Source organism: Pelecanus crispus, chromosome 11 (assembly GCF_030463565.1).
Source record: "Pelecanus crispus isolate bPelCri1 chromosome 11, bPelCri1.pri, whole genome shotgun sequence".
Classification (NCBI taxonomy): Eukaryota; Metazoa; Chordata; class Aves; order Pelecaniformes; family Pelecanidae; genus Pelecanus; species Pelecanus crispus.
Window position 1 is genome coordinate 23,821,075 of NC_134653.1, and position 20,273 is coordinate 23,841,347.

Sequence of the window (20,273 nt, forward strand, 5' to 3'; positions counted from 1 at the left end):
ATGCTTTTGAGGTGGTCCAGCATGACCTCATGCACAGCCACTGATGCTTCAAAGTGTACCTGCTGCAGCATGGACTTACCCACAGCCGCAGATGCTTCAAGGTGTACTTAAGTGTGGACTTCTGCTTGGGCCACAATCCCTTCAGAGATATACCTGCTGCGGCACAGATGCAACCACAGCCACAGATGCTTCGAGGTGTACCCGCTCTGGCATGGGCTTAACCATGGCCACAGATGCTTTGGGGTGTCCTGCTCCTGCATGGACTCATCCACAGGTCACAGTCCCTTCGACTCGAGTTCATGCTAGAGTTCCAGCCTGTCCAGTACAGCTGCACAGAAACAGCAGCGATGCCCTGGCCATCTGCCAGCCCAGTCCACATCGCCATTGCTGTTATCAGAATGTTCCCAGGCACAGCAGAGTAAGATGATAAGCAGTACAGCGGTACAGCAAGCAGCGAAAGCAAAAGCAGCCACTAACGAGCACTGGACTCTAACATACAGTAAGGCAAGCAAGCCCCATGGCAAGCACGTGAGCCTGTCAATAGCTAAACAGCAATAACAGCTATAAATTCGATCTAGCACATTCCAATCAAATCTGTCGTTACCGTGAAACCTTTGAGCCCCATGTTGGGTGCCCAAAAGGACTGTCATGGGTTAACCCCAGCCAGCAACTAAGCCCCACGTAGCTGCTCACTCACTCCCCCTGCAGTGGGATGGGGGGAGAGAATTAGAATGGTAAAAGTGAGAAAATCTCTGTTGAGGTAAATACAGTTCAATAGGTAAAGGAAAAGGCATGCAAGCAAATGCAAGCAAAGCAAAACAAGGAATTCATTCACTCCTTCCCACCGGCAGGCAGGCGTTCAGCCATCTCAGGAAAGCAGGGCTCCATCATGTGTAACGGTGACTTGGGAAGACAAACACCATCACTCCGAACGTCCCCCCTTCCTTCTTCTTCCCCCAGCTCTATATGCTGAGCATGATGTCATATGGTGTGGGATACCCTTTTGGTCAGTTGGGGTCAGCCTTCCTGGCTGTGTCCCCTCCCAACTTCTTGTGCACCCCCAGCCTGCTCGCTGGTGGGATGGGGTGAGGAGCAGAAAAGGCCTTGAACTCTTGTGTAAGCACTGCTCAGCAGTAACTAAAACATCCCTGAATTACCAGTACTGTTTCCAGCACAAATCCAAAACATAGCCCCATACCAGCTACTAGGAGGAAAATAACTCTACCCCCAGCCAAAACCAGTACAGTTGTGCAGGTGGGTTTTCACCACTGTGGTTTGCGAAGGGCCTGAGTGAGTCCCAGCCTGATGCAAACACGTTGAGCAGAAGGTAACAGCTCTATGTGGTTCAGTCTGCATCCCCTTTTTAATGATATGATATGATATGATATGATATGATATTTCTTATTCTGTTCAGTTTGGGTATGGTAGTCTGGCAAGCCCTCTCTATTTCTTTTCTCTTTCTCCTTTCTTTTTTTTTTCCCCCCCTCCTCTCCTCTCCTCTCCTCTCCTCTCCTCTCCTCTCCTCTCCTCTCCTCTCCTCTCCTCTCCTCTCCTCTCCTCTCCTCTCCTCCTTCCTCTCCTCTCCTCTCCTCTCCTCTCCTCTCCTCTCCTCTCCTCTCCTCTCCTCTCCTCTCCTCTCCTCTCCTCTCCTCTCCTCTCCTCTCCTCCTCCCCCTCCCCTCTCCCTCTCCCCTCCCCTCCCCTCCCCTCCCCTCCCCCTCCCCTCCCCTCCCCTTCCCCTCCCTCCTCCCTTCCTTCCCTTCCCTTCCCTTCCCCTTCCTTCCCTTCCCTTCCTTCCCTTCCCTTCCCTTCCCTTCCCTTCCCTTCCCTTCCCTTCCTCCCTTCCCTTCCCTTCCCTTCCCTTCCCTTCCCTTCCCTTTCCCGTTCCCTTTCCCTTTCCCTTTCCCTTTCCCTTTCCTTTCCCTTTCCCTTTCCCTTTCCCTTTCCCTTTCCCTTTCCCTTTCCCTTTCCCTTTCCCTTTCCCTCTTCCTATGTTATGTTATGTTATGTTATGTTATGTTATGTTATGTTATGTTATGTTATGTTACGTTATGTTATGTTATGTTATGTTATTTGCCATGCTATGCTATTCTTCGTCTTTTCAGTTCGGGTCTGATAGTCTGGCATCCTCTTTTTATTTATATTTATCATATGATATTATATGATGAATTATATGATATTATATCATATTTTCTTCTTCTTCTTCTGAAATTGGCTTTTTGAACCCTTTTAATGTATTTTCCTCCCCCTTATCACCCCTCCACCCCCCCTTCGGAGGCTCCCCTGGCCGGCGGCAGCGGGTGCAGGTAGGGTCCTGCCCTCCGCCACTGCCCCGCTCTCAGCCAGGGGAGCTGCCGGTGTTTCCCATCCTGGGGGGAGTCCCTCTGAGTCCGCCTGACAGACAGGGCTGGGGACACTCTGCAGAGCCAGGGTGGCTGCAGCTTTGGGACAGTTCTTGGCAGGACAGCACAAAACTGAGTGAAAAGCTAAAATTCCAGTAATTTCTATAAAATCCTTCTAACCTGCTTCTTCTGACCCTCAAAGAGAGTTTTTTGTAGGTAAGCAAATGGGCTGTTAGTGAGAGGGAGGAAAAGGGACATGTGTGGTCATCCCAACATGGGGGCAAGCCTGGAAATGACAACTTCTGGTTAAAAAAAGGCAAAAATCACCAAATTTCAAACATTTTTAGCCATATCCTGACCCAGAGTGAGATGACCACTGCAAGTGTGACTGGCTTAATTCGATGGATAAAGCTGTTGGGGGTTTGACTTGTGTTCTCTGTGGAGTTGATATGGACTGGGATGGGTACGTCAACTGGGAATAAAGTCAAATATCCAAAGCCAAGGAGGTCACGGGTAGGACAGAGCTTTGCTGAGGGGGGAGTGGGACAGCAGAGTTTCTTGCAGCATCATCCTGGCTCCAGCTGTCCTGAATAACTGCTGAGCTTGTTGGCCAGGTTTGGCCATTTTTGTCTGTCTCCAGGTATCTTTTATGTATATATATATTAAAAAAAGATCTATATAAATTATATGTAAAATTATACAGAAAAATTTATATACATTTATATATACACACATATAATATGTATATAAAATGTTTTATATACATATACCAAGCTCCTGTAAAGCTTCTCGAGCACAGCAGCCAGCAGAGGGAAAGGCTCTTCTCCAAGGGAAGGGCTCCAGCATCGGGGGGTGAGTGCATGCTACCTGCACCCCCTCCTTCTGCCGGGTTGAACCCCAAAATAGCTGAGTGTGCTAGAGATGAGCAGGGTTCATCCCCTTTGTGTGGGGTTAGTGCTTCTATAGGGGCTCTGGCCGCTGGGAAATGGAGATCCAGGGATGCATGCAGGGCTGGGGGGGCATTTCTGGCTTCTACCCAGCAACTTGGGTGTGAGTGTGGGGCTGTCACTGTGGCTTCTGGCAGGGGGGAGTGGAAGGGTGTCTGGGTGCTCTCTGCCTCCCCTGCACCCCACTGCTGCTTCCCCAAACTGCCATCCCTTTATGGCAGCTGGAGCAGCACTGGGAGAAGGGAGCTGGAGGGAGAGGGGAGCTGGGCAGAGGGGAGCTGGGGGAGAAGGGAGCAGGGGAGAGGGGAGCCAGGGGAGAGGGGGACCATGGGGGTGTGGGGAGCCACGGGGACGGGAGCCGGGGGAGAGGGGAGCCAGGGGGAAAGGGGAACTGGGGAGAGAGGGGAGCTGGGAATAGAGGGGAGCTGGGGGAGAGGAGAGCCGGGGGAGAGGAGGTGAAGGCATGCTATGTCGTGCAACAGCTTGTTTTTTATTTGGTTTTGCTCCCTTTCAGGCCAAATCCTGTTGCTACGGCAGGGACCACAGGGTCCCTCCTTGGCTTTCCCCGGATCCCGCTGCAGCTTTCCATCCTGGCTGCTCCTGCTGCTCGTCCCCTTCTGTGCAACCCTTGGGGACCATAGGGGTGAGGCAGGATTTGGCTTGGCCCTGAGCAGCATCGGCATCCCCTCCGTGCCAGGAGGGGTCGTGGGGTGGGAGGGCAGCTGAGGGGAACTGGCCCCTCTTGCCCCCCAGTGATGTGAATCCTGCCCCGTTCCTTCCGCAGTGGGGTCTGCAACACAGCTCCCCATTGCACCCCAATAGGGCTTCCTTAGGCCTTTGTGGGTGCACATCCCCTGTACACCCCCAGCTGCACCTGCTGCCTCCTGCCCTGCAGTCACATCCAGCACAGCCTGGCCTGGCCACCTCTGCAGCAGGGCTCCCCGCTGCAGCAGGAGCCCCCCTTGCAGCAGAACCCCCCCATTGCAGCAGTGGCACTGTCCCCCCATGGCAGCAGGGCCTCCCATTGCAGCTGCACCCCAATTGCACCAGGAACCCCTATTGCCGCAGGCCCCCCCCGTTGCAGCGGGGATTTCCATTGCAGCAGGGACCCCTATTGCACCAGGCCCCCTTCATTGCCCCAGGGCCCCCCCCATTGCACCAGGGCCCCCCATTGCAGCATCCCCCCTCCCCGCAGCGTGCCTCCCCACTACAACCCCTCGCCGGCGCTCCCCCCGCCGCACCATGCCGGGGCGGGGGCCGGTACGCGGTGGCGGAGGGATGGGGGGATGGAGGGAGGGGGGGGATGGAGGGATGGAGGGAGGGGGGGGTTGGGGGGGGGGTTACCCGCGCGGAGCGGCGCGCAGCGAGCGCGGCCCCGCGGTGCCGGAGCGCGCCGCCCCCGCCCCCGCCCCGCCGCGCCCGGGGGGGGAGGCGGCCGCGGCGCCGCGCTGACGGCTCGGTGGGCACCGCGGGGCCGCGATGCTGCGGGCCGCGGCGGAGCGGGGCTGAGCGGCGCGGGGGGGGGGGCGGGGCGGGGGGGGGGGGGCCGCGGCGGGCGGAGGGTGGAGGGGAGGGGGGGGGGCGCGGCGAGCGATGGATGAGGACAACATGACGAGGAGCGAGGAGCAGCAGCTGAGTCTGCAGAAGGCGCTGCAGCAGTGCGAGCTGGTCCAGAACATGATCGACATCAGCATCTCCAACCTGGAGGGGCTCCGCACCAAGTGCGCCGCCTCCAACGACCTCACGCAGAAGGAGATCCGCACCCTGGAGGTAGGGGCCCGCCGCCCCCCCCCCCCCCCCCCGCCCCCCCCGGCCGCGCCGGGCTCCCCCGCGGCGCTGCGGTGCGCCCCGAGTGAGGCTGCGCGCTCTGCAGGTGGCCCCGAGGTGGGTCCGGCCCCGCCAAACCCTCCTGCCCGTACCTCCCGGAGGGGCCCGGCCCCGGGCCCGGCCCCCCGACATCCCCCCCGGCCCGCCCCGGCCCCACAGCATCCTCCCGGCCCGGCCGCACGCCTCCCCCCCGGGCTCCTGCCGCCCCGGCAGGCTGCGGCCCCTCGGCCCACCTGCACCCCCTCCGCCGGGCTGCCTGCCCCGGCCCGGCCGCATGGGCTCCTGCCTCCCCATCAAGCTGCATCCCCCTGGCTCAGCCGCACCCCTTCCACCGGGCTGCATCCCCCCCGGCCCGGCCGCATCCCTTCCAGTGGGCTCCAACCTCCCCATCGGGCTGCATCCCCTGCAGCCCACCTGCATCCCTTCCACCAGCAAGCTTCCCCCCCCGGCCCGGCTGCATCCTTTCCTCCGTACTCCTACCTCCTGAGCAGGCTGCATCCCCTCGGCCGGGCTCCAGACCCTCGCCGGGAGGCAGGCCAGCATCCTCGCCCCCCGGTTCCGCCGCCACGGTGATGCAGCGCCTGCCCAAACCCTCCAGCCTTCCCCGGCAGCAGGGAGAGCCCCGGCAGGAAGGGGGAGGCTTCGCCAGCCATGGCCTCGATGCTGCCGGGGGCAAAGGCAGCGAGGCCATGCCGAGGGGAGCACCAGCCGGATTTATTTATGTTTCATAGATGGGAAAAGTACATACAAGTAAAAGCTGTCAAGCGGTCCCCTGTCTGTTGTAGCCCCATAGGAAGAGATTCCCCTTGGAGTGTGCCGGGACCTGGCTGGGGATGGATTTGGGGTTCAACAGGAGGTTGGCAGGCTGGGATGGGCAGGGAAGGTTGGGGCAAGGCCGGGATGCCTGGGGGTGAGTGGGGCCCCACACCAGCAGCACAACGGGAGAAACGTGGCCATGACAGGGCCATGACCCTGGGGAGACACTGTCAGGCTGTGGCAGCGTGGAGGTGGCTGACACGGAGCTGGGGCTGTGGGGATTTCGGAGCCTGGCCGCGCTCAGGCCTTTTGGCTGGTGCTTTCTAACCTGGCCGTTCTCACTGAGAACCCAAATGTGGTGGCACAGCGGTTCCTGTGCTCAGCTGCACAGGACCCTGCCAGGGCCCCACAGCCCCTCTGTGGGGTGGCTTTCGGCTCTGGACCGTGACCAAAAACACCCCGTCCCGCTGCTTTTGCTCCCATAGGTCCCGGGCACTGTGGGAGCAAGCAGAGCATCACCGTGGTGCTGCTGGGCCGCTTGCTGGGGGGACCCCAGGGCTGGAGTGCAGCTCCCACCTCTGCATCCCGGGCACTGATTTGCGTCGCGTTCCCACACCAATCCTGCCATTGCCCCTTCTTGATCAAAGCCCTGTCCCATCCCAGCTCTCATGCAAGGTGCTGCAGGCTCAGCCTAGAGCTGTTGGTCCACGCCTGGCCCCAGAGCAACCTTGAAGAGGGACAGGGAGGTTGCGATGAAGCAGCAGTGGTTTTGGGGTGTGCAGAAGACTTTGTGGGGGGGCAGGCAGGCTCAAAGACCCCTCAGAAGAGCTGATGCCTGGAGGTGCTGGACTACAGAAGTTTAATCGCACGTGGAGTGACCTCTTTGTTAGGGTCAGCATGGCTGATGAGTTACTGCCTCCCTCCCGCGGATGGGAGTAAGGGGAGCTGAAGAACGTGGTGAAACCATCGTGGTGGGATGCTCCTCCCTTGCATCCGCAACGGCATGTGGGCAAAGCAGCATCCTGGTGTTGCTGGGGCAGCTGGAGGTCCGGCTGGAGGGCTCACAGCTGGCCGTGGGGATGCCACCCTGCAAATCCCAGGCACTCACAGGGAAGCATCTCTCCAGCCCCAAGAGATCATGCTTGCACTCATTGTGGGGAGCCCTGGCATCACCTTCCCTAAAACACCCCCAAACCAGGGGCACCTGCCACGTGTCTCAGCCATGGGCTTCCCTGCTGATGTTCACCCATTGCTGTTCAGCACAGAAACGGGGTGATTCCCAGGAGGGGAGTGACAACGGGTGAATTTGGGGCCAGATTCCTAGTGCCGGCACATTGGTGTTGGTCTGGACTGGCTCCCGGTGGCGTTGTCCTGGGTTGCCGCCAGCGTAAGCAGGAGCCGAACTTGGCCCTGAGTCCCTGCCGGCACCGCTGTGTCCCAAGGACGTGACGCAGATGAAGAGGCCCCGCTCGGCACTTCATCCCTTCCCATCTGGCGGCAGCAGAGCTGGGCCAGGCACCAGTGCGGTGGCTGGGGATGGGCGGGTTAGAAGGACATCTCACCCCAAGTGCCCCGCAGAGACCTTGTACGGCCCTCGCATCAGCGTGAGCCTGGAATCAAACAGGTGAATCCACGTTTTTTGGTTAATCCTCATATGCTAAACCTTGATTTTGCCAGATTAATAGAAGTTTTTCCATTCTTTTTTTTTAAACCACCTTAAGGTACATGTGAGGCCCCATCCTTTGTGTGCTGTGGTTGTGCGGGGAGGTGGTAACAGCATCCCACAATGCAACATCCTTCCTTTGGGGTGGGTACCACTGGTTGCAGCCCGGCTTTGGTGGCAACCCTCGGGAGGCTGGGAGGCTTTTAGGTCTTGCTTGCACCTTGGGACAGGCTCCAGCAGAAACCAAGGCAGTGGCTGGGACCAGAACACTGACCGATACCACGTGGGATGGGAGTCGGGGCCGGTTTGCTTCCTATGGGGCAGCAGTAGATCTGGGGCTGAGCATCATTGGAACAGGAGAGTGGGAGCTGAGCGACCACCCCCGTTAGCCCTGCCTGGTCCTGCACAGGTGGTGGGGCTTTATTCCCTGTCTGAGCATGGCAGTCAGGCTTTACATGTCTAAATTTGGGTTTCAGGCTGTAAATACGGAAGAGGGGTGCTGCTACCCACCTGTTTGCCAGAGGTCTCGGGGCAGCATGGTGTAAAAACAAGAAGGAAAAGTCGCTTGGTCCTGGGTGATTTTTCTGGCTGTCCTGCACCATGTTGCTCTCTGTGTTACCCCAGCAGGGTCAAACCCTCACCCCATTTCAAAGTGTGGGTCAGAGCTCCCAGGAACCACTGAGTGGCTCCAAGGATAACCCAGGACTGGCAGCTTCCCCTCCCTGGGCTGCCATGCTCCCACCAGGAAGGGGGAACCCTCCCGGGATGCTTTCAGCTGCTGCATGAACATGCGGGTGAGGATGGGAAGAGGCACAGGGGAAGAGCCGTGGCTGTTTCCAAACTTGCATGGGCCATGACCAAAGGAGATGCTGCCCCAGCACTGGGATTTTCACTGCCTGCGTGTGTGGATTCTCTGGTGTCTAATACCATGGGTGAGCACAGTGCTCTTCTCCCTGCGGCATGGTGTCTTTCTGATTACAGCCGTGTTGTTTTGGACCGACCTGTGGTCCCCCAGGGGTGATGGCAGCCCCCATTTGCCCCATGCCAGCCGGGCAGCACTGCCCCACCAGTCTTGGCTCAGCCCTTTGCCAGGGTAGCAGGGAGGTGGCAGAGGATGGGTTGTATCCTTCTGGGGAGCCAGGCATCTCCAGGATGCTGGGTTGAGCCATTTTGGGCCCTGTACTCCCAGACAGAGCCCTGGGGACCACTTAGCAGTGCTTGAAATAAATGATGTGTAGAGCTGGAGATGGCACGTGAGCCTAGCAGGGCCTTGAAACAGCCGTGAGAGGGAAAATATAACCACGGTGAGGTATTCCCCAGTCCAAGGGTGCTCCAGGTGTCTCTGGAATAACAAGCCCCTTGGTAGGAGTTCAGGAAGAGTCACTCCGGTTGCAGCTACGCATCTTGGGAAAGCATCTGCTGTGGCCCACTGCCGCACCGGGAATATTTGGAGGCGCAGAGCAACCTCTCCACTTTGCAGCATGAGGGCATCCGGCACAGGCACGTGCCGATTCTGCCATGCCGAGCAGGACGGGCATCCCGGCAGGCACGGGCTCCCTCTCGACGGCTCACTGGGTGCCAGAGTCGGTGGCGCATGGCCCAGCCTGCGTGAGGTTAATTAACTTTCACCTCGTGCTCCTGCAGGTGGATTTTCCGCTGCCTCTCCCTGGTCTCCAGGCAGGGCTTGGTGCTGTCTCCAGCCTGGCTGACGTCAAGGCGGGCGCAGGGTGCCACGCCGAGGGGGTGCAGCCGCCCTCCTGCTCCTTGGAGACCGGCTGCTTTGCTCCCCGTGCCCAGTGCCTGCTCGAGGGGGTGGGCAGCCGCTTGCCGCTGTGCCGGGTTTCAGGGCGAGCGCTTGCCAAGGGGAAATCCTGCTCGGGGTGATGGGAGGAGGCTGGAAATCCCCGTTGAGGTGCAGAGGGGAGGCAGGGTTTGCATGGGGGTGGAGGGGGCTCCAGCCCTGGGTGACCCCAGCCCCTTGCCTCGCCAGGGTCACCCAGGGTCCCAGGGGAGCAACATGCAGTGGGGACATCCCTCCTCTGCCTGCACCCATCCCCGTGGGGCAGCAGAGACCTGTCAGGGTCTTGTTTTTTAACAGAAGGTCTCTGCCTCAGGGAGGAGGTGGGGGGGACCCAGGAGCCACCAGCCCCTTGCCATGGCCAAGGGGAAGGGGCTGCTTGTGGCTTCACCCCCTTTTGTCAGAGCATCGCACCCTCCCTTACCCCCTCACAGTTCTGGAGGGGGGAGAGGTGCTTGAAAGGGTGTAAAACCTGAGTCCCAGCTCCAGGGCAAAGTGCGTGGGACACCCTGCAGCCCCAGCCCCACTGGCAGCATCCCTGGTTTGACCAGCAGTGTATCCCCCAAACAGTGAGCACCCCCCATGCTGCCAGGACTCTGACCTCTCCACTTGCACACCCGCAGCCACAGCACTCCAGGGTGCCCCCTGCCATTTCCCAGGTGGGTAAACTGAGGCACAGAAAAGCTGCGGTGAGAAGGAGGAGTGCAAGGCAGATCTGGCCTTTGCAGCAGAGCAGCATTTAGCACCTTTGCAAAATCTCCGTCCTGTGCATGGAGGGCTGAGCAGTGGCTCAGGGTGAGCAAGAGCATCTCCGCAGCCATGGGACGGGGCTTTCCCCGTGGCACGAGGCTGTCTCAATCGCTTCCCTTTCCAGCCCCGTTGGTGAAGCTCTCAGCAAAACAAGAAGTGCTTTTGGACTTTGCAGAGGTTTGCTGGGCTTGTTTTCCCCCAGCTTAAGCAGCCCCATGGGCTAAAGCATCAGCCCATGTCTGGGGCATTGGGGTCCCTTCTGGGTCCTCGTTTGTGCTAATGGTGGCCCCTCTGGTGTCTCAAGGGCTGGGTGGGGTGAATTTCCCCCTCCTGGAGCCTGGAAATTAAAGCACCTCCCTCCACTTCCCCTATCCGTGCCCTGTTCCCAATATGCCTCTGCGTGGTGGTGGTGGTGGTGCCTGCCCAGTGCCCAGCTCTGCCCCTGTTCCAGGACCCTGATTTTAGCACTGGAGAGGCTGTTGTGGCTCTGGCATCCCCTTTGGTTCCCCCTGGGCTCTGAGCCTGGTGGGGCTGGAGGAACGGATGAAGAGCAAGGTGGTGGGGTTGGAGGTGATTTTTTAGGAGGGTTTTTGCTGGTGTTTTGCTGGGTTCTGTGTGGGGAAGGGTTTTTTCTCGGGGGCAGGAGCTGCCTCTGCGTGCATTCAAGGTGCCTGCTGCTATTTCCCTTCCCAGGGCCTGGGGTGCATTTAGGATGTGTGATCAGGGCTGACCCTGAAACCTTTTGATGGGCTGTGTTAGGAGAGTGTTTTTTCTTAAAAAGCAGACCTGGCAGTTTGTCAGGGTGCTGCTGAGCCCAGCCAGCCCTGCGGGGCTCCCTGTGGCCTCCTCGGCTATTTGCTTCGCTAGCTCCAGCTCTCTTTTTGGTATTAATTTTCGGTGGCCAAAAACTAATATATTAATTATAAATAATATCAATAATTAATATAAATTTCAGTATTAATTAATCTCTGTGGCCGTTAGCAGGGTTGGGAGAAGCCGCCTGGTTAGGGTGTCTGGCTCCTGGCAGAGCTGTCACCCGCTCAGGTGATGCTGGTGGGACATGATGGTGGGGACACACCTTTTGCAAGGGGATGGGGACCACCAGACTCTCCCATGCCTGTGCTGCCTGGTCCCCCTCCAAGCAGCAAGAAGAGGGCTGGGTTTGCCTGTTTTGCATCTCTCTGGGTGTACCCAGCTCACCCCAACCATGATGGGTGGGCGCAGGGGGGGTGGTTTTCTCCTCCCCCTGCATCCCGTCATGTCAAGCCCCATGGCCATCACCTCTGGGTACCGCTGAGGGAAGGGACCAGGAGAAATGGGGAAGCTCTCCCAAACCTTGCGATGCTGCAATGGGGCTTCTCCCCTTGCTTCTATTCCGAACCATCACATATTTTGCTCATCTATTTTTGGGGTGCGCGGGAGCTGGTGGCGGGCAGGGGCACAGCACCATCTAGTGCTGCCGGCAGCGGGGAATCACCCAGCTGGAAAAGCGGGAGCAGGAAATCCCAGCAGGTTTCCAGTGAGCTGTGCTCTGCTCTATATTTCCAAGAAAGGAGGCCAGTCGCTCAGCGTCTTTATTTTGGGAGCTGTCAGGCTGCGGGTGCTAATGCGGCGTCTTTGGCCTTGTGGTGGGAGGTCTTGGGGGGGACGGCTGGCGGAGGGATGGGGCCACAGCTGAGCAAAGAGGGGATGATGGCTCCAGTTGTGGTGATGAGGAGCAGTGGGAGGAAGGAGGGCTGGGGCAGACGTGGGCTAGTGGGGGCAGAATAAGGAGCAAATGCCCATGTCCCAGCTGTGGCACTGTGTGATGCTGTGGCTGCTCCCAACGGGGGGTGCTCAGGGGGTCCCTTTGCACCGAGCCTAGGTATAAGAGAGGGGAGTGTGTCCTTTGGGTGCTGGGCAGTGCTGGGAGGGGGTGGTATTTGTGTTAGTGTGTGGGAGAAGTGATGCCTTTGTGTCCCCTGTCCTCTCTCCTTGTCTACCCACTGTGTGGTCCCTGGGGTGGCGAGGACTGTCCATCCCCTGAGCAAGACCCCAGTGCTGAAGCACTCTGGGCTGGGTATAAAGGAGCTGAGAAAGGCCTTTTTTGGGAGGGAAATGTCCCCCTCTTGGACACACAGCTTGATGCTAAAGGAGGCCTTGGCTGCAGAAGCTTGGCAGCAGGCAACGGGGGGTGGGGGTGGGGGGTGTTTTGAGGGCAGGAGGGGCTGCGTGTGCCCTGGGGATGGGTCAGAGGGAGGGCAGAGCCCAAGCTGCCTGCTGCCCACCTTCCATGTCCCCATCCTGCTGTGGGGTGTGTTGGGGGATCACAGCAGGGGGTCCCACAGGCTTTTTGCCTTCTCTTCCAGAGCAAGCTGGTCAAGTACTTCAGCCGGCAACTGTCCTGCAAGAGGAAGGTGGCCTTGCAGGAGCGCAATGCCAAGCTGGAGGGCTTCCCCCAGCTCCTGCATTGGTTCCGCATCGTTGACATCCGCAAAGAGGTGATGGAGGTAAGGGCCGGGCATCAACCACACTGGAGCAGGAAGGGCCCTGCTGCGGGTTTGGGTGCTGAACCTCTCCAGGAGTGTTTTTTCCAGGGGTTTGTGGGATCCTTGAGCAAAACTAGGCAAGTGGGCAGTTTTTTCCGAGATGGTGACAGGCTCAAAGCCATGTATTTAGGCCCTGGGGCAGGCTGGAGGGGATGGTGCTGGCAGTGGGGAATGAGGTGGGAGACCAGAGCAGAGGGACCAGGTTGTTTTACTGTATGGAAAGATGCTGCAAGCTCATGGTGGGACGTGCTGGCCAGGGTCACCCCACAGCTCTCCTCCACCCACCAGTGAGGACATCCTATGGCTGTTCCCAGTGAAGGACATATGGGTGCCAGGGGGACCTTGTGGGTGCTGCCCACCCAGCGAGGGTCCCCCATGTCCCTGTCACAGCATGGTGCTGCTGTGGCAGGTTGCAACATCCCTCTGACACATCCTGAGCTCCTGCAGACGATGGGTGCAGTGAAGGGGTGGCACCCAGAGGTGCTTCTGTAACAGCCCTCCCCCCCAGGGAAGAGGAAAGCCTGTACTGAAGCTTCCAGTCCCCGTCTGTGCTCAGGGCAGGGGCAGGTTTTGATGGTGCCCCCAGATGTCCCAGTGTTGAGTTGGGCCTGGATATGCCACAGACTGTGCAAAAACTTGAGATAACGCTGAGGCTTGAGCTATGCCCTCTGAATTTTCATGTGGATTGAGATGGAAAATGAGTGGTTTTGGGTCTGTGACCCAAATGGGGCAGCAGTAGGGAACTGAGGTGCTGGTTTAGAGGACGCTCCAGGATGGTTTATTCCTCCCTCCTTCACTCCTGCCCCATTCTTCCCTGTCAGGAAATCGCCCCTGGGCAGCTGAGCCTGGAGGAGCTGCTGGACATGACCGACGACCAGGTGTGTGCGACCGTGGAGAAGTTTGGGGCCAACAGCGAGGAGTGTGCCCGCCTGAATGCCTCCCTCTCCTGCCTCCGCAGTGTCCACAAGTCCGGTGAGTCGGGCAACCTTGTACCTGCTGGCCGGGTCCCCTCGAGCCGGTTGGGGTGAGTGGCACTGTCCCGTTGTGGGTGACACCGGGGGCACGGCTTTAATGCATTGGAGGCATTTGCAGGGTCTTCTCCACGGGGCTGCAGAGTTCCTCCATCCCTGGGAGATGACCGGGTACCCAATGCCCGCAGGGGACATCTTTGCTCTGGTGCATCCCTGTGGCTTGGAAGCGCGTGGGGGGCTCGCTTCTCTGGGGACTGATGAGTTGTTAGCTCTCTGCAGGGAGGCTTTGCCCGAGGAAGGCGCAGCATTTCTTACAGGGTCCCCCTGACCCTTCCGGCTTGCAGGAGCGCAGCCAGCACACTCAGGAAGGGCCCCTGAGACTCAGCAAGCTCCTGCCGCTCCGCAGCGCTCCCCGGCCGGCTGCACCCCCGTACCCAAAACCCCTTCCCAGGGCACGCCCAAGCCCCGCTTCGCCGTCCGCGGGGCGGGGTGGGGGCGCGGGCGCCTCCCGGGCGCGGGGCCGGCGGGAGCCGGGCGGTGGCAGCAGAGCGCCGCGCTGCCGGGCCTGCGCGCGCCTCCGCGGCCGGGAGCGGAGCGGGGCTGGGGCCCGGGAAGGGAGGGGGCGAGCGATGCAGCGCGGGGCTGTGCGGGAGCCCGCTCTCCTGGCACCTTGCCCCAGGCCAGCTGAGCCTCGCCCGATGGTGCCGTCCGGGGGCCGGGGGTTCCCTTCCTGGGGCCGCTGTTGGCAGGGTCTGGCCTCGGAGTTGGGGGGGCTCTTCTCTACGCGTGTGCCCCCCAAGGAGAAGCCCAGCCTCACCCCACCACGTGCAATGGGGACCCTATCCTGCTGGCATGGCTCTTCCTCACAGAACCGGTGCTTTGGTGTCAGCTCAGGGTGCCAGCTCAGGGGAGTGCTGCCAGCACGGGGTGCTGCCCCGCAGGGTGCGTAAAGGCAGCAGCAAGGTGGGGGGGCACGTCCCCTTTCGGAGCAGCTGGGGGGAATGGTGAAACCCCATTTCACTGTCTAAACCCCCTGCTCTCCCCTTCCCAAAGGCTCCCTTCCTAGTCCTAGCCTGGGGTGACAGTAGTGGGCTGGTTTAGCTGTGGTCCCTGCTGGGAGTCCTGGCCTGGCAGGAACTTTCTGTAGGAGGACCCCAGTCCTGCCAGACCCTCGGGGTTTGGGGACCCCAGACCCCTCTGCCTGGCTCCTGTCCCCTCTTGGGGGATCCTCCAATGTAGAGATGGGGGATGAGCCCTGCGGGGGTGTAGCTGCTGGGTTTTCGGCTGGGCTTTGCAGGTCCAGAGCAGCCTCTGGGGACAGGGCTGGCAGTGAGGAGAGTGATGTGATGTGGTTTCAGTGAGGGGCAGCTTTTGGGGACCGGCAGTGTCCCCGCATTACCATTGCTTGGCACGACATGTCCCAGGCAGGGGGTCCCAGTTCCTGCCCTGGAGAGGTCTCAGCTTCCCGTGTGGTGTGGCACTGCGTGCGTGGCACGACACAGCGTGGTGGTGCCAGCTGGTGCCACTGGACGGCGGCAGAGGGTCCCCGCAGCTGCACACTGCCACTGGGCTGGTGCAGCAGCTGCTTCCACCCCTGTGCTGGAGCAGCGAGGTGGGGATGGCTGAACCCAGCCTGACATTTCCCGCAGAGCACGAGCCCCCTCCCATGCTCCCTAAATCCGGCTCCTGCCGGTGCTCCTGCCCTCCTTCCCTTTGGCATTTTCACTAAGTCTCTCCACTATTTGAGGAAGGGCATCGATGCCTCTCCTCGGAGCCTGGGGAAGGCTCTCAGCCTGCTCTTTGTTTAAACACCTTTGACTTTTAAAGCCCATTGCAAACAAATACTGCTTTATTCGCCGTGCTGGCTCAGCCCAGCCCTTGCATCCCCCCTCCTGCCCCTCCACTCTCTCAGCCAAGAGAATTCCCCTATGCTCTGGTGGGACCAGTGCTTTGGAAAGTCCACGTGAGCCTTCAGCTCATCAGCTGCAGTGAAGATGCTAAAACGCCTTCTGCCCCTCCGGTGGTTTCTGGCTGGCAGAGATGGGGTGGGTAGCCGGGGGCTGTGGGATGCTTGCTGTTTGATTTGCTTTTTAATGGGGCAGGTGATGGGGCTGCCAACCCTCCTGGTGGGTTGTGGTTTGGTGGTCCATTGGGTACCCATGGGAGGGAGTTTGCTGCTATCCAGCCACCGCATGTGTTTGCTTTCCCCAGCGCTCCATTTAACTCCATCCATTATCGTGCCACTCCCTGGGGAGGCTGCGGGCTGGGCTTTGCGGTGAGGGCTGCTGTTTTGTCCCTCCGGTGTTGCAGAGATGCTGCAGTGGCTGTTCCTGCTCCGCTGGGCCTGGAGACTTGGGCTCCACAGTGCGATGGTCCCTGGCATTGCTGGCTGGTGTGGGTCCCTGCCATGCTGGCACCGTGTGTGCTGCTGCTGAAATCTGTGGCACATTGTCCAATGGATGGCACAAGCCTTGGGGAGAGGGAGGGGACAGGCAGCTTGGGGCACTGTGGAGCCCCTGCCAGCCCGGAGGGGTGCAGGATCTCCCTGGGTGGCAGAAGACACCAAATCTCCCTGTATTTCCAGAGCATTTGGGTGCAGAAAGCTCCACCCAGGTTGGTAGATGGTCTCCTTGCATCCCACTCTGCACAGCTGCGTGTTCCCCGCCTCTGTGCTGGTGTTTCCCTGCTCGGCAGAGCCTTTGCCAGGTCAAATGGCCCCATCTCAGCAGTCCCTCCGCTTTTTGCCCCCTGGGAGAGGGGGAGCACAGCCCCTGCCCCTCTTATGCAGGTGGGGAGATGAGAGTAGTTGGTACCTCTGGCAGGGTTGGGGTGGATGCTCGCTAGCTGCCCCAGGATGCGGTTGGGTGGTGGGACATGATTGTCCCATCCAGCTGCTCAGGGCTGGGTCTGAGACGCACCACGGTCCAGGCAGCACATTTTGGTGTGCTGCGGGGATGCGGAGTTAGCAGAACAATTGGCAATGTCCCCCCATGCTGCTGGGGGCAGCTGGGACCAAGCAGTGATGGGGCTGTAGCTCTCCCATCTGGGGTGCAGTAAGGCAACACTGTGCTGCTTCCACCCACCCACCCATCCATCCCTCAGCTGGTGATTTCAGCAGATGCTGAGCTGCTGGCTGGCTCCACGTCTCGGTGACTGGCCACCAGACAGCTTTGTCCTGTCTGCAAGCTTGAGCAAGGAAGGTCTATGCCCGCTTCGAGAGCTGGCTTGGCTCGTGTAGTGCCTGGCAAGCGTATGTCCTGTTGGTGTCCCTTTGTCCCGTGGGGCTCCATCCAATGCACCACTAACCCTCTGTTGAGGGTTCTGGAAATTAGTTGCTAGATGTGTTGCCTTGATCCTTGCAGCTCCTGGGAGCTGTGTTACGCCTGGCTGGACCCCACCAGCTGGGTGCCTGGGAGGTTTGCATGGCCCTGAGGAGCCAGCTGGGTGCTGAACAGCTGGGTGCTGGGTGGGGGCATTTGAAAAGCATCTCAGGATGGCAGTGATGATCTCTTGGGATGCAGTGCTGGGATCTCGGGTCCATCAGGTTATCGCAGCCCCTCCAGAAGGAACCCCAGATGTACCACGCTGTGATGGATGTGGCTTTTTATCTGCATTTTATCTCCTTGTAAACCAAGAGACGGTCCTAGTCTGAAAATATAATTAATGAACAAGTTGCTACCTCTTTAAAACATCATGTAATTTCTTTGCAAGTGCAGTGGTGGTCGATTTCTAGAAGCCAAGATGAGTATTAATAAAGCAGGAATGAGGTACAGTATTAACCTTTTCCATCAATCTCTATTTATTGAGTTGTTAATTAGAGACATCTAATTTCCCAGGCCAATTCTGCCTGGGCATGGCAGCTGGGGAGGAGGCAGGGAAGAAGCAGGATGCTGTTTTATCACTGAAATGATGATGAATTTTGCTAGGACAGGGTTTGATGGTGGGGAAGGAGCCCCTTTGCATACTGAGCACCCTGGGGGCAGCTCCAGCAGCAGGGAAAGCCCTGGAGCAGCTTATAAACCAAAAGCATGTTATATTTGTCAAATATAGTAGCAACCCTATATTAAACCCGTGCTTTATTGTGTTAACAAGTCTGTATCGGATTTTTCTCGGCTGCGAAACCTTACATTTGGCAGCAGTATTTTATTAGCAGCCAAGGCATCAGTTTTGAACTCGAAGTGGGATTAATTTATTATTAAGTAAGAGCTGAGCGGGGCCCCTGTGGATTGAGAAGTTGATGGCGTGTGACTAGTGAGTTATGTGTGGAGGTTATTAGCTGTCCTACGGGGAAAAATGATCCGGCACTGCATATTTATGAGTCGTCCTGGCTGCGGGTGGCTTAGGGGAGGTGCGGGGTCACGCAGGGCGAGAGGAGCCTGGGGAGGCTGCATGTGTCAGGGATGGGGCACAGGCTGGTCCCTGCCTCGAAGAGCTGCAGAGTCTTGCTGGAAGCTGTTAGGTGGTGGGAGAAAAGCCTTGGCTTCGGTAGGAATGAGCTTTTTAAAAGAAAATTAGATGCAGGGTGGAGAAGGGCAATGTAATGATAAAGTAGTGAGCGTCCTCATTTGGGGCAAATTTGAAAGCTGTGCTGGCCATGGTGTAAAGGTTTGCAGAGTCAGTCTGTCCTGGTGACTGGTGTCCCCATGCCTGCAGATCCATCCCTATGGCGTGTGATGGGGCCGAAGGGCTGGGTGATGCCGAGGTTTATTTTGCCCCATGGCGAGGGTGGGATCACCCAGGATGCTGGTGCTGGGAGAGGCAGCTGCAGCTGTGGGAATTTCCCTCGCTGTTGAAGCATGACAAGATCTTGCTCTGGTTTTGTGTACATCTCCATTTGGTTGGAGATGCGTTTGGGGAAGGAAAAAGAGCGATCACAGCATTCCCCAAGGAGCAGTCGGGGTGCAGGGCTGCTTCGAGTATGGCTTCTCCTTTGGATGGGACCCTCTGCCCGCAGCTCCCTAAGGGGCAGCAAATTATTCCCAGTGTTTTGTTTTAGGACACGAAAGCAAAACTTGCTATCCGTCTTTTGGAATGGGGGGAAAACAGCTTTTCTGGTGACATTTAGCCATCTCTCTGCATCTCTTGATCTCTGCTGCATCCTGATGGCAGGCACTCCTCTCCACCTCCTCCCAGGAGTTTGTTTTCTTGTTTATTTTAATGGAGTGGTTCAGAAAAAGCTTCTTCCCTAATGAAGTACGGCAGACTGAAGGAGGCCGCGCTAAGCGGGGAGGCAGCAGCAGCACCGAGGGGATTAATAAAGCCAAATTTGGCCAAGGGGAGCATCTCTCCCTTTGTGCTGGTGGCCAGGGCTCGGTGGCAGCTGGGAGGGAAGAAGTGGCCCGTGGGGTTGGAGGGACGGTGGGTGGCTGTAGCTGATGCTCATTTCAATATGCAATTAATATTTGCTGTCTAAACAAATAGGTTTTTATGAGCGAACAGGCAGCCTTGCAGTGCCGTCGAGGCAGGCAGAGCTTGGGGAAAACTGGGCAAAGGGGAGTTTGCTTTTGTGCGAGCTCTTCCCTTGCTTTTCCGGCTGGGAATTGGCTCTGGCAGAGCAGCAATGCCCGGGGGAACCCTGGGGGGGAGCGAAATCAGAAAGCGTTTAACACGCTTTGCAGAAAGAGGAGCTTGGGGATTTTTTTGTTATTTTTGCTTTCAAGTGCGTTCTCAGTTTAAGCGTATCTCATCAAGCGGAGTGCCCACTACCTGCAGTGTGCCTGTAAGCAACCGTGTGTTGAAAATACATTTCCCCGGCTTATCCAGGGTATTTTTAGCCCTGACGCACCCACCAGCCCCATAACAGGTTATTTTTGCTCTCGAGTGCATCAGTCGTGCTACGACATAGCCGAGTGTCGAAGGGGATGGCAACGAGGGGGGACGCGGTAGCTGCAGTGCCACAGTCTTTGGGTCGCAGGAAGCAGCCTTGGCTCTCCTTCTTCGTTAACTGCTGCTAATTACTGCTGGGGGTGGGAGTGTGGGGATGCTGCTGGGCCCGCAGCATCCGGGCAGTTTTGAGTTATGTAAATCTATGCATGCAGAACAACCAATGGGGGAGCACCTTGATTTGCATACATGCATGCTAATTTGCAAATCCCTGGGTGCGGGTTAGTTAACCGGAGGGGTTGATGGCTTGCGGGAGGATTTAATTCATGGCATTATGTCCTCCCTCACCTGTGCCCGCGCATGGCCATGGCTGCACCTTCCCCAGCCTCAGGCTGTGCATGAAGCTGGGTGACACCAGCCGGGGTGGCCTCGGGGATCAGTGACCACCTGTAGCCTTGGGGATGAGGAAACAGTCCGGCTATGTGGCACTGGGTTGAACACCCAGCTTTGCTGGCACATGGGTGCAGGCACCTGCAGGCAGGGTGGCCTTGCTGGAGGTGGCACAGCACCACGCAAAGCTGTGACATACTCCAACCTGTCACCTCCGTGTCCCCACTTGGGCTGGGCTGTTTCGGTGAGGAGGGGGCTTGTGTGTCAACAGTGGCTTCAGAGACGCACCAGCATCCTGGCAGTGCCGTCCTGGCAGAGGTGAGGCTTTCCTACGGCAGATTTTTTTTCCATAATTAATAAAAATATGAGGAAGGGCGTTAACTTTTTTATGAGCCTCTTGCTGGTTCGAAGGGCTTTTTGTAGCAGCTGGAGAAGCAACTCTAAAAGCAGCTGGATAGGACTGATGTTATTTTTATTTT

The 20,273-nt window shown here is 58.4% G+C and overlaps 1 protein-coding gene across 1 annotated transcript in view; it reads left to right on the top strand.

The window, feature by feature from the left end:
- Positions 1–4,881: 4,881 nt before the first annotated feature.
- Positions 4,882–20,273, top strand: part of KSR2 (kinase suppressor of ras 2) — an 81,674-nt gene continuing 66,282 nt past the window's right edge. The window contains exons 1-3 of the mRNA XM_075718744.1: positions 4,882–5,058; positions 12,431–12,571; positions 13,432–13,582. Of these exons, the coding sequence (XP_075574859.1) occupies positions 4,882–5,058; positions 12,431–12,571; positions 13,432–13,582 (469 nt within the window). The remainder of the gene's footprint in view (positions 5,059–12,430; positions 12,572–13,431; positions 13,583–20,273) is intronic.